This window comes from Chinchilla lanigera, unplaced genomic scaffold, assembly GCF_000276665.1.
Source record: "Chinchilla lanigera isolate Chin_1 unplaced genomic scaffold, ChiLan1.0 scaffold00110, whole genome shotgun sequence".
NCBI classification, from domain to species: domain Eukaryota; kingdom Metazoa; phylum Chordata; class Mammalia; order Rodentia; family Chinchillidae; genus Chinchilla; species Chinchilla lanigera.
Genome location: NW_004955511.1, coordinates 4,183,177 through 4,196,631, shown reverse-complemented (window position 1 = coordinate 4,196,631; position 13,455 = coordinate 4,183,177). Strand labels below are relative to the sequence as shown.

At 54.6% G+C, this 13,455-nt stretch overlaps 1 protein-coding gene across 6 annotated transcripts in view; it reads right to left on the bottom strand.

Moving 5' to 3' along the window:
• The window catches only part of Stx3 (syntaxin 3), a 36,319-nt gene extending 22,897 nt beyond the window's left edge, over positions 1–13,422 (bottom strand). For 3 of the 6 annotated variants that reach the window (XR_001231701.1, XR_001231702.1, XM_013506463.1), the window contains exons 1-2: positions 9,373–13,404; positions 351–434 (exon numbers count right to left, since the gene is read on the bottom strand). Coding sequence is in view for 4 of the 6 variants with exons in the window: in XM_013506463.1 (XP_013361917.1) it covers positions 351–371 (21 nt within the window). In the remaining 2 variants the exon portion in view is untranslated. Of the gene's footprint in view, positions 1–350; positions 435–9,372 lie in introns of all 6 variants that reach the window. The other 3 variants (XM_013506462.1, XM_013506465.1, XM_013506464.1) reach the window with 3 other exon arrangements.
• Positions 13,423–13,455: the final 33 nt, after the last annotated feature.

Below are 13,455 nucleotides of genomic sequence, written 5' to 3'. Positions count from 1 at the left end.
GCAATGCAATGATTTTTCATATTCCTGGCTATGTACCTAGGTCAATTATGTATTTAAATTATATTCTTTAGGAAGAAGGGATATCATTAAAGTGCTGCCATGTAGCATAAGATTTTAACAGCACATCTTCAATTACATATAATTTTCCCTCTGCTGACTTTCTTAATAAGGTTAAGGACAAACTAAAAAAACATGATCTCTCAGTAATGTCTTCAACCAGCCACCCCACCCAAGCAAAAGGCTGTGACCTCCCTCTGCCACTCTGAAGTGATTCGAGGTTTTTATGTTCTTACAAAGGAAGCTGTGTCTCTTTATGTACACTGAGAATAAAATGCAGGAAGGCTGCCCACCTCAGAGAAGAATTCATCCATGAAGGCTGTGTTGTCGATGGCGATCTCCACCTCATCAGTGTCGTCATCCTGTGTCAGCTGCTTCTGCAAGACACAAAGGAGCAGAGGATAAAAGAGGATATTACTGAATGTTCCCCGAGTTCCAGGAACCGCTAAGTTTTTACACATGATTACCTTTAAGAGTCATAACAGCAGATTCTGCTGTTGTATCGTCTGAAATTAAATCCAAGCTCTGCCACGCACTGGCTTTTTACAGAGGGCAAAGGAAGAGGACGGGAGGGGTGAACAATACTCATTTCGTTGGACCTAAGTTTTTGTGTCGTTAAAAGCTGACACCGCCACCTACTTCATAGAGTTAAGGCATAAATGAAAGAATGAATATAAAAGACATTTGCACAGGGTCTGGCCCACCATGGTATCTGGTATTTGGTAAATGCCAGGGTTGGGTTGGGTTTGGTTTTTTGGTGCAAAAAACTGGGGTGGAACCTGGGGCGTCTCCCAAGCTAGGCAGGCAGGCCACACTGAGCCCCGCCCCCAGCCCGATGCCAGCCTTGCCCCTGTCGGCGGTGGTGGTGGTGGTCGTATTATATACCTCGCTCTAGTGGAGGAATGCAGAACTTGGGAGGTTTAGAAACTCAGCCAGAATCACACAGGTAAACATGAGCACTGGCTGACTCTGCGCCATTGTTGGATCCGGGCCTCCCCTCCCCACCATTCAGATGAGTTCCAGACACAGCCCTCCAAAGCTCGCCGTGGGAGCCCAGGTCTTCCTGTTTTTAGAAACCACTATTTATTAGAAAGGAAATGCTCTGCGCTGCCGCCTGTCCCAGAGCTCCTGTTTAGAAGGAAAAGTAAGCCTCCCGCCCCGGCCCAGCACCCTTGACCTCATTCACCCCGGCTGTCGGGGGTGGGGTGGGGTTCCCTTCTTCATGCCCTGCAGTGGCCCTTTTCTTAATTTTGAGAGAGGCTCTCACTAGGTTACTAAATCGCCCAGGCTAAGCTCAAACTTAGAGTCCTCCTGCCTCAGCATCCCAGAAGGCCAGGATTACAAGCAGATAGCATCAATTCTTTACATGGATATATCTGTCTGTCTATCTGCCTGCCTGCCCAGGGCTCCTTCCCCACATGATTCTGGGAAGACCACCTGTCACAACGCGAGCCCCAGGAGGCCTGGGAACCGTACGAGTGCGTGAAGTGGAAGGGGCCAGGTGAGCCAAAGGCGGGCGCCTGCCCCTCGGGGCCCTCGGCCTGGGGCAGGCTCTGTGCTCTTTCAGTGAGTCCCACGGTGCCCTTCACTTAGCAGGGTCAGCTCCATCACTGGCAGGGAGGCCTGGCACGCTGCTTTTCATTATGAGTTCCGCCTGTGTCTGAGTACGTACAGCAAACGAGGCACATGACGGAAACTGCGTCCACTTTAGCTAAATAAACAACCGGCTTCCACAGAGACCAGGGGCCTGCACCCACCCAGCAGTCTCTAAACATGGAACCGTGGCCCTGGGTCGAGCATCACCAACACGCAGGCCTCCCGGCAGCCTCTGTGGGAAGATCTACGTCATCCACACCAGGAAAGAGGAGCCCAGTCTTCCTCTAGAGGCCAGTCACCAGCTTTGATGGTGGGTATCCTTCTTCAGGGGCTAGGGACACACACTGAGGCAGCGACCACAAGAATATGGGCGCGTGCACACACACACACACACGTGTGCACACTGCACCCTCACGACATCGCACAAGCTCAGGAAGTGTAAGGAGGCTGTCATCGAGGATGACGGATGAGAAGTTTCCAGAGACTGAGAGCGACAGTGGCCCGCAGCATGGAAGACAGGCACCCAGCTCTGTCACAACAGGAAGTTCTCAGGCCTGTACAATCTGCGCAGGGATCCCCCATGCCCCAGGTCCAGCCGCAGGCAGTGACCTGGGAAGGAGAAGCCTTTGGTACCCCACAACCCAGGCCCAAAGCCTGCTGTCAGCAGCTACTGCCTGCGGGACGGCCACCGAGGGCTGTGCTGTGAGTGGCAGTAGCACCGCCTCCCTCCTGACTTACGAGGCTGGGGAGACAGCAACGCAGAGCTCTCAGCACCACCCGGGCTCACACACCAGGGCCTGACGAACGTCAGTTTCCCATCAGCCAGCCACGAAGATGTGGGTGTAAAGGCACAGTCCCCTCCTCCTCCCCCCCTCCTTCCCACAGGCTAAGCCAACAGGTCAGGTCCCCAGCGCCATGAGGACCAAGCTTGCGCAACTGGCCTCATCACATGCTGTCACAGAGCCCTAAACACACGCTTTAACGCCTCCGACTCTCGATCTCCTCCTCTCCAGCGGAGGAGTCACAGTGTGTTCCCGACGCTGCCTGAGGGCAGCCTCTATCGCACCCCTGCGGCAGCCCAAGCACTCAGTGACTCTGCTCCAACTCCACCACAGCCCCTTTTCCTCCCAGCGGCACGGTTCCCCAGGGTCCCCACCACGCCCGCCCGTCAGCACCCTTTGCAAGTTGGCTGTGCAGCCCCCCGCCACCTGCACCCACATTTCCTCCTGCCCTCGGCTGTCTGTTGGCCCTGGACCCAATTCCTCCGCCGCCACTCCCCTCCCTCTGTTGTCCGGACTCAGCCCTCAGACCTCCCTCCGGTCCCACTTCTCCAGTTCACTGTTAGCTGACAGTTGTATGAGTTGTGATGTCAGCCTTCCAGCTCCACTTCAAGGTGTGGCCAGGAATAACGTGAGTCGTAGCACTTGCGGGGCACCTGGCACAAGGCTGGGCGCATCACAAGGGAATAGGTGTCAGTCGACAAATCTGCCTGTCACTGCGTGGTAGCAGGCCGACCAACACCCCCAAACTTCACCCCAGGTGTTACAACAGAAAAACCCTGAAAAGTGCACCCTCCTCCTCCTGCCACCATCCTCTATTCAGATTTTACACATATATATGTGATTTCTAATATGCACAGAGAAATGGCACCATGTGTATATATGTCTTTTTAGTACTAGGGATTGAAGCCAGGGCCTTCTCACTAAGTTATATTCCTAGCCCCCGCCCCCTTTTATTGAGACAGAGTCCACAAAGTTGCTGAATTCCCCAGATCAGGCTCAAACTTGCAATCTTCCCACCTCAGTTTCCCAGAGTGCTGGGATTTTAAGCGTGCACCAGCATGCCCGATTATATATATATGAAAGAGTGTCTCTATCATTCTGTGTATATATGTATATTTCCTATGGCTACAGATGCAGACGTATAGATATATATTTCATAAACGCAGACATGTATCAGAGAAAGAGAGATAAACTAACGGTCAGCCAGGACCGATGTGAAGATAAAATTTTAAACTTCCTTATACAGTATATAGCACATAGTTAGAACTCAGTAAAGTCACCATGCATGAGAGCTCGCTGAGTCGGGTCCTCACTGCTTCACCCAGGTCTGAGTATCTGAGGAAAAGCAGGGGGAGCGTGAGGAGAGGGCACAGGACTTGAGGAGCTAAACGCAACCTTACGGACTTTACCACTGAGTCCCTTCCCCTAGACAGGCAGAAACCAAAGCCCACGACCAAATAATGGGTCACTGACACAGACGGGGCTAGAGCTCAGGTCTCTGCTTGTCCATCCTCGCGTGCAGTTTTCACCTTGCAGCATGCTGCTTCCAAAGCATAAAACAACATCTCATCTGGGTCAGAAATGCAAGGCGGAGCCGTCCTCCCCACCCTCTGTGGTCTCATGAACCTGGCCCCACCCCAGGATTCCTCATGGCAGCCTCTACCAGGTCCTGGGCAGGGGCCTCTTCCCTTCCAAGAAGGCAGCTCTTAAAGTCCAAAGGCCTGCAGGGACCAAGGGCAGGAAAGCGCCCAGTGCCCTTTATCCTCAGCTCACATGACCGCCCTCAGCTGAGACGAGAACTTCAGCTGCATTATCAGAGAATGAAGCCATGGGGTAATAGGACGGTTAGGGGAGCTGCAAGACCAGCTACCAGAAAATGGAAACTCGAGCCCCACCAGCCCCCCACTTCCTCCTGCCCAGCCCCTGATGCTTCTCACACCAGAAGGGAGAGGCTACCAATGACTTAGACAACGCTGAACTGCAACTGAGGCCCGGGCACCCCTCAGCCCACCCCGGAACGTACCGCAAATCCCAGAAAGGACGGCGGACCGACAGCCTCCACTCTGGGGAGAGTAGGGCGCACCGAGGTGCCCAGAGCTCCGCCTCGAGCAACTCGGCCTGTGACTCCTCTTCCCGGATGCCCACGGTCCCTCACCGGCCTCTGCACACTGTCCACCTGAGCACAGGTCAGCTGCACAGCTCAGCCCTGTGAGGTGCTTGGTGGTCACCGTGCCCTAGCTGCCCGTCGGACACTGTGGCACTGAATCCCACTCAGATGCTGCTGCTGAGAAACTGCAGGCCAGAGAAGTTAGCAGTTATATATGGTCTGCTAGCTCCGGACGCCCAGAGTGGGGGCCCAGGCGCAGGAGCTCCGTTCCCAACCCTCAGCTGCGCTGGCCCTGGCCAGAAAGTGCCTCACCTAGGGCCGGGGCTAGGACTGCAGAAAGCACCCAGCCCAGAGGGGAGGAGCCACGGGCCTCAGGACAACTCTTGTCTTTGTCCAGCTTCGGTCTTCTCACCAAGTTAGGAGCTTCACTTTCAACTGAGGTCTGGGGGGAACCCCAGGATACCTCAAGGGTGCCTCAAAATCCACCCAGGCAGTCAGGCCTCACCTGTTCAATCTGCCCAGGTTCGCTACTACATACTTTTATCACCACAGCTGAATTGATTTCATTTTAAGAAAGAGTCCTACTATTGCACTGGGGGGATAGCAAAGCGGCAGAGCACTTGCTTGGCATGTGCAAAGCTCTGGGTTGCATCTCTAGCACTGTAAAAGGGAACAAAAGTCCTACTGTCAAAAAACAAAGAGAGAAGGGAGAAAAGGAAGGAAACCACAAAAGTGGATAAATAAGGTGCCTCCTACTATAGCTTCTATCTAGATGTCCCTCCAGAGCCTCATGTGGTCATAGGTGGGGCTTTTCAGAGGTGGCTGGGTCCAGGGTATGTGATGCTGGGATCAAGGATGGGATGCTAGGATTAAGGGTATGAGTGCCAAAGGTGGGCAGCCTGGATAAAATCAAAAGGAAGGAGAGAGGGCTGCTGTTGCTTGCTGCTTGTAGCTTACTGACTTCTGCCTGCCCTGCTTTGCTATGAACCGTTGCCCTGTGCCATGCCACCCTGCCTTGGAGCCAGCCGACCATGGACAGAACCCTCCACGAACTGTGAGCTAAGTAAACCTTTCTTCCTTAATTTTGGGTGTCAGGTATTTTATCCCAGCAATGAGAGAAAAGTAACCCAAGTGCTACACCCACCCTAGGGCGGGTAGCCTGCGTACAATATAAGGCAGGAAGACGCTTGCTCTGCCCCACTTCTGCTCTTCTCACTTTTGCTGTCTTCCACCCCCTTAAACTGTTGCCCCTGTGCCATGTGCCACCCTGCCCTGGAGCCAGCTGATTCCAGACTGAAACTTCCCCAAACTGTGTGCTAAGTAAACCTTTCCTCCTTTAACTTTGGGTGTTGGGTATTTTGTCTGAGCAGCAAGAAGAGTAACTGAGACACCTCCTCAGAAGAACTGGAAAAAGAGATGAGTTCCTTGTTCCCGTCTACGTAAACACATGGCAGCAATTTAAGTTTAAATCAGTACCTTAAGTTCCCATAAGGCTCACACGATTAGAGGAGAAGGGAAAAGGGCGAAGAAAGAAAAAGAAAATCATCCCAAATGAAGTATGCTCAGTTCACGCCCCAGGTGAGAGGGTCCAGGGCTTCCCCACCCGAGGACCTTCTGGGGTATACAGCCACACCCGGGAAGGGACACCCAGTCTGGGACGGCGGGTGGTGAAGGTGAGTGCAGATTTGCACACCTCTGCCTGCCACATGAAGCAGTCCTTCACCCGTAGACAGACCCTGCTCCGTGGCCCCAGACGGTGCCCTTCTCCCTCTGGCCCAGAGAGATGATGGCATCTGGTGGTCCTACACCTGCTGCCCACGTCCGCAGCCTGCCTCCTCAAGAAGCAGGGTCTGGATTCCCACAGGCACCCCCTCACTCCTGGAACTGAGCACACCCCGCGCCCGGCCCTGCACCTGTCTGCCATCCCTCTTCTTTGAAGAGCAGAAAGTGTGCTGAGTGTGTGGCACTAGCGCTCTCTGTTCCCCATTTAAAGAGCCAGTGCATTGCACTGAGCTTTCTCTACCAGGTTCTCTGACCCCAGGACACACTTCCCCTTTGGGCCGAATCACATCTTCTGCAACACCCTTGTCAGATGATCCAAGAGGAAATCGGTGGATGATGATACACTAAGGGAGCCTCCTGCTTTTACTTTCAAGATGCTGCTCTAGCTGAGCAACTGAAGCATTAGCCCTGAGCAAAAGAAGACAACACTGAGGAATAAACTCATTCTCAGATTAGGGCAAAGCCAGTAAGACAGTGGACAGCTGGACCGGAGCAAAGTAGATAAGATGTCCTGCCGTGACAGTGCCATAGGTGATACCCGTGTGTGTACTTTGTCACAGGCATTCATGTTGTCAAATATACCACTTCATCCTCTCGTCAGCCCTACTAAAGACAAATATGACTGTCCCCACTGACCCACAAGGCAGCTGCTTCGTTAGGTTAATTCTTCCAGTGAATCAGCTATCAAATGGCATCATCAGGACCCCAAAGCAGGTCTGTGGGATCCCAAAGCCCCTGCTCAGAGCTTTACAGGCCACCTGAAGGTGCAGTCCTGTGCTGTCCTGGAGACACACTTATGTATGTTAGGGGACAATGCACCAGCCACAAAGCTAAGTTGGACCAACCTTCGTGCATGAAAGAGAAGGCTCCCGGCACCTGTGAGCCTACTAATGTGCACGTGTGTGGATACAGAGAGATACATCTGACCTCCTGCTGAACCCTGGCTCTGCCACGGGTAGCCATGCGATCTCGAAAAAATTATTTAACTCCTCTGTGCCTCAGTTTCCTCATATGCAATATGACCAGAATAATCTGCTCATAGAATTGCCGTAAGAATCCCATGAGCTACGTGTGACATGCTCACAGCCACACTGGATACGTGCCCGACTCACCACATGGTCTACAGCACAGTTTCTGCTGGGGAGGAGGTAGAAATAAAAGAATTAATATGGGTTACGTACCCATCCCGACTCCCCGCAGTGAATGCAACTATTACGTAGGAGTGTGTTAATACATGTATTGATAAGAAAGCAGCAGTTCTTAGGCTAGTTTTGAGGTTTCTGATGAAAAGCAGCTTTCATGTAGTCACAGAATTTACTTTTACTTTCCTTTTAAATTTTTTTATTTCAAAAATTTAAAAAACTGGCAAAACAACAATGAAGCCAAAATCAAAATACAAAAACAACAAAAATGATACATGACCTCAAAACAAAATGACAGGAATTTACCATGGCTGCTACATTACATACTATTCTCTTCAACCAAGTTGCTCAGTCCACCAGACATAATGTAAGACTGATCACACCGTCAAAGACAGTATCAAGGAAAAACAAAACTATACGCATTTAAATCCTGCTTCAGCTACCCTCCCACAAATTTTGATATTTACTGCTCTCCTTAGGATTTCCTTCTGTTTTTCCCGTCATTTCTGTTTTAAGTCAAGAGTTACTTCAAAAGGTGTGTTTAAATTTCCGACACAGGGAAGCTTGGGTGGACTACGGCTGTGCTGTTCATTTCTAAATTATATCACTGTCAGGGACGGGGCCGATGCGACTCATATTCAGCGGTGTTTCATGTCTTCTTCGTGTCTTAATGCAGGGTCGATACTCCCTGCACTTCTGCGTGTTTCAAGAGATCCCGTATCGTGTGCTGGCCACCATCACGATTCCACGCCCGTGTCCTGTTCCTTCCCTGCTTGGTGCTCCAGGTGGAAGTGAGAGCTCACAGAAGGGAAGGGGCCTCCAGGTGGGTGCTATCTCCACAAAGGCGGAAGCTGTGGTCAAGAAGCTCGATTATCCACAGCCCCAGAGGGCCAGGGACAAAGCCAGTGCTGGGCCCCTCCTCTGTGCCACCCAAGGTGCGCCACTGCCACTGCCTTCGTGGAGGGGCCCCAGTGCCCACAGCCTCCCCTCCTAGACACGTGTGCTCACGGCTCACCTAGCAGCACTTACGCACTAGGGTCTCCGCCTCAGGCCGGGCCCCACAGCAAGCAGGCCGTGACGGCACCGCATGCTGAGTGGGGGACATCACTTAGCGCACGCAGTTCTACGCGCAGGAGAAAGGTGCCTGAGCTCACTCGAGCGCAAGAGGCCCTGAGAAGAAGGAAGCCGTGGCGGCAGAGGTGACGCTTGGGGCCCTGCAGCAGCCTGAGTGGCTTTATCCGAAGGAAGCCTCCAGGAAGGCCACTGCCACGGGAAGCCCAGCCCCTTGTCCTGCTTTCTCCCTCACACCTGGCGTCATTCAGGACACTCAAATAATCCCTTCCTCCTCCTCCTCCTCCTCCTTGCAGACGGGCCTGCCCCTTAGGGCCTTCCTGCTCTACACTGTCTCTTCCTCCGCCCCCCACCCTGGCCCCTCAGCAGCTGGGCAGCACTCAGTTCTCAAGGGTGCGGGGAGGAGGAGGGAAGGAACTAAGGAGGTCTCACTCTCTCCTCAGTTCTGTCCTTCACCCTTCCTCTCGGCCTGTCCCACAGCACCATCCCCATGGTCCCTCGGGAACACTTAACCCACGCTTACAACAAGTACCACTCACTCACCTTCAGCACGAGCTTGGATTCTTCTAAGACATGAGTGGAGAACATGAGTTTCCCACTTACCACTTCCCTACTCCCCACACTAATCTCCCAGTGCCCGTCCCCCTGGTCTTACAGCTGAGAAAGGAATGCAGAGAAAAGCCAGGTACCCAGACAGTGGCCGCAGGGCCAGGACAGCCAGCCCAGCTGGCGGCAGGCTTCCTTCTCAGCAGCGTCCCCACCCCCAGCCCAGCTGTCGTGAGCAGCACGGGCCCCTGGAGACGCACTTCCATGCCATCAAGCAGATGCCACCCACCTAGCGGCGGAAAACGAGGGAGGGCTGAGCCTATCCAGGCCAGGGGAAGCCCAGAGCACCACAGCTGAACGCAGCGTGTGTCCCGCATGGCCCCCTAGGACAGAAAAGGACTTCAGAGCACTACCCAGCAAAGCCCGGACAAAGCCTGGAACTTAGTGGGTAGCGGTGTACCCAGTAGCGCCTTCTTAGTTTTAGTAAATGTTGCTTTGTAACATGAGATGTTAATAACGGGGGAGACTGGGTGAGGAGTAGGCCGGAGCTCCCTGAACTATCACTGCAACTCTTCTATAAATCTGAAAGTAATGCAAAATGTAAAAGTCATTTTTAAAAAATCCTGCTGCCCCAGCAAGCTGTCCTAGTCAGATAGCCGAACATATGCACACTCTGCACTCCCCTAATCGCTTTAGGGAGGCTGAGGTTCAGTCTCCACTCAGAGGCCAGGGAGCATTGCTATGGAAACAGCCCAATGCCAGAAAGCAGGCTGAGCTAGCAGGAGAGATGGGAGGGAGGCAGGAAGCAGCAGAGGGGCCGGAGGTAGAGGGGGCTGGAGATAAAGGACTACAGAACCCACATGTGCATGCGGCCGGAATAAAGAATGACGCCATTCATCCCCCGAATGGCTTCGTTCTGTTTTCCAGGCTTTAGGCTGGGAAGGAAGGTGCGGGAGGCAGCGAAGCACATGTGGTCTGTGCCCTCTCCAGAGCCCTGGGCCTTGCAGGACAGGCAGCCCCCCGAGCGGCCATACCAAGGTGGCCATTTCCATAGATCCGCAAAATAAAGTCTGAGGGAGGCGCAGCTGGGATGGCCCGCAGGGGAAGCATCCCTGTGTCACGTTGCGGGAACCTGCCTTCAGAGCAAGTGAGATGTTTCAGGGCAGAAATGAGGTAGCTGGATTTTCAGAGGGCTCCACACCTTCTCCGTCACTGTCTTCTGGTCAGAAGCAGCTCTCCGTGACATCTTGGGGTGGGGGTCTTAAAGGCAGCAGTCCTGGAACTCATCCATCTTTGGGAGATGGACCGGTGACTTTTGGCTTAATTAGCGAATTTATGGATTCTTTGAGTAAATGTTCTACTTCCTGCAGGTAGTTTCACCAACCCACAGAGAAGGGAGCAAGACAAGTAAGTCATAATGAGTAAGGGGAGCGTGAGGGCCACACTGTTGACGATCAGCCAACACAGTGACAGGCACAGGGCCCCCAGAGGGACATCTGCATCTGCTGCTGCATCAAGACTACAGGCCAGGGGGCAGAGGATCAAAAAAGCATAGGGCAGTAAGCAGAGGCGGACGTGAGGTTCAGTTGGTGAGCCCACCACCTGCCAGCCAGGGAGCTCCCACAGGTCTGCACAATGAGAAGAATATATAGCGTCACCTTGCTGGGCAGGACTGAGAGGATGAAACACAGGTGTGTAAGGCGCCAAACCCAGGTCCTCCCCAGCGGCAGCCTGCTCAGTTAATGGTCACTGCAGCTGATATGGTGACGCGTATTAGAATGACAGGTCTTAAACACAATCACACACAGAAGACAGAGTCCGAGTCACAAAAAACAAAGGCAAGGGGGTCTCAAACCCACTGTGCGGGAACAAAGAAAAAGGCCGTGCTGACTTAATAGAAAAGAGCCTAACTGCGAAGCAACGCACACGGCCCACGCAGGCTGGAGGGCTGCAGGGAGAGCTCGCCCTCCGAGCAATCCGGGCAAGGAGTTTGGGGAGACGAGCAGGAATTTTAACAAAAGGCAGAGGGAGCCCTGCAAAGGAGAGAGACCACGTGAAGGTCTCCCCGCCTCCCCCACACTCACAGGAATAAAAATAAAGTTAATCCCCTTCTCTCAGCCAAGCCCTTTCTCCCTGGCCTCCGGCTGATAAGGCTGTAATCCCTCAATCCCCACCACTCCCGCTCCTCTCTGCTTTTGTCTGCCCACAGCAAAACAGCCCTGCTGAGACAGGAACCCGCCCAGGTGGTTCGGGGCGGAGGTGGGGAAGGAACCCCTGTGAACAACAGGACTTACTTAAAGGATGGAGCGGAGCCTCTAGTTGAGTTCTGGTTAGGACCCCAAGCACTGGACACACTGGCCATTTACTGACAGAGTACGGCGGAAGGGGGTGGGGTCACAGTGCAGCATACCCCGAGGACCTCTCATCCCACGACCCTGGCAGCGGGAAGGAGCGCGAGGACAACCCCTTAGAACACGGCAAGCACAGGAAGGACAGAGAACAGAGGGAAGTCTGGCGGAGAGCCCACGGGGCTGTCCCGGTGGTGTGTCCCTACGGGTGCCGGTTCGGGAGGGCCCGCAATACCCGGGTCCTCTCCAGTCCTCCGTGGGTCCCTCTCGCAGACGTCCAAAGTCCTTGAGCTCTGTTCCACACACCACTGGCTTCTCCGCTGTCCTTCTTTATCACCGAGCTTTTGTTGTGGTGGCTGTTGTGGGTGCTGTTCTCTCTTCATGAAATACGTTTCTTTGTTTTCCCCACGCAGCCATTTACTCTTAATACCAAGACTTTACACACTAACCCCGCCTAACACCTTCCGGGCTCCTAGAGATCAGAACATGCTGACCACAGGCCTCAGGTACCAGCACGCGTGCTCTCTGGCTCTTCTGTTCTGGACGGTTTATACATTAAGCTCTCACCAGCGGCTGAGAGAAATCCAGGAGCCTCTACACACATCTGCAGCGATGGGACGTGCTGCGCAGCAGGGCGCCGTCCTGACTTCTGGGAACCCACCCTGTGCTCCAAGGCTGGCCCTGGGGCCTCCTGTGGGTGCTTTTATCACGGGACCGGATGGTGCATCACCTGCCTGGTTCTTCCTGTCTCCTACCTGACCGCGAACTTCCCAAGGGGCAGATGCAAGTCTCCACCCCCCAGGACCTACTGCAGAGCCTGGCACACAGCAGGCATCAGGGCTTGTTTGCAGAATGAAAAGGGGCCAGTCGGAAGGTCAGCGGACCGGGCACTAAACAGATTCGAAGTTCAGCTCCTCAGAAAGGCTGTGTGGGCCCTGCACATTCCCGGCAAGCCTCTCCCAGGCCAGTGGAGAGGCCTGGAGCCCCCAGGAGAGGTGGCCGGGAGATTAGCTGAGTCTGGCCGGTGACCTCGCCCTGTAAGGGATGCACTTCAGTGTGCACGATGCTTCCTGCAGGCCAGGGGCGGGGGAGCGCCCACTCACCCCGGGGGTTAGCAAAGCCGCAGGGAAAACTCAGCAGGACGGACTCACAGAGAAGCACTTTCAGAACTGCACATTCTCCGGGCCCTGGGAGAAGCCTTCAAGCCTCAGGTCTTCTAGTTCACCTCCCCTCCCTCAAAGAGAGGCTAAAATTCCTGCGACACTCACAGCCCCGCAAGCGTCCTGCCTGCCTCTCATGTGCGGGGAAAGCAGCACCGCTCAGGCCAACCTACCCATCCGGACAGCTCCCGACTAAAACGCCGCCGCCTGACTGAACTTCCACCGGCCCCACCGGCCCATACCTTCCCCTTGCATCACGGCTAGACTGTCACACGCCGACAGCCTCCAGCGCCCTGACCGGACTCATCGCCCCCCTCCCCCTGGTTTTCAGAGAAGTTGCTCAGTGTGAACTTTTGTTTCGTGCAGGTTAAATGCTTTGCTGATAACAGGAACTGCCGGGGGACGTGGCATTTCTTGTTGCGGGGACGGTGATTTCCTTTCCAGAAACCATAACACCAGAAGGGGCTTCTGAGATCAACCAAAGCCCTCATTTCGGAAAGGAGGCACGGAGACGCAGAGGGCCACAGCCAGGAAGCGGCAGGGCCTCAATTAGAAGCCTTTGAAGGGGAAGCCCAGTCCGGGTGGCCCAGCGCGGCCGCGTCTCCCTGCCCAGCACGGGGCGGGGGCCCGCACTAACCGCGCGGTCCGCTCCGCACGGCCCGCCGCGCCCCGATCAGGAGGCTTCGCTCGCTGTGCTCCCGGGGAGCCCCGGCGCGGCCGGGGGAAGAGGACAGCGAGGCGCCCGGCAAACCGCGTTTGCCTCGGGCTCCAAGCTCCGCTCAGCCTCTGCCGGGATGCTCCTGCGCTGGAAGGCCGGGACCACCTTCCCCCGTGCCGGCCGGCCTCGGACACGGCAGCCCGGCT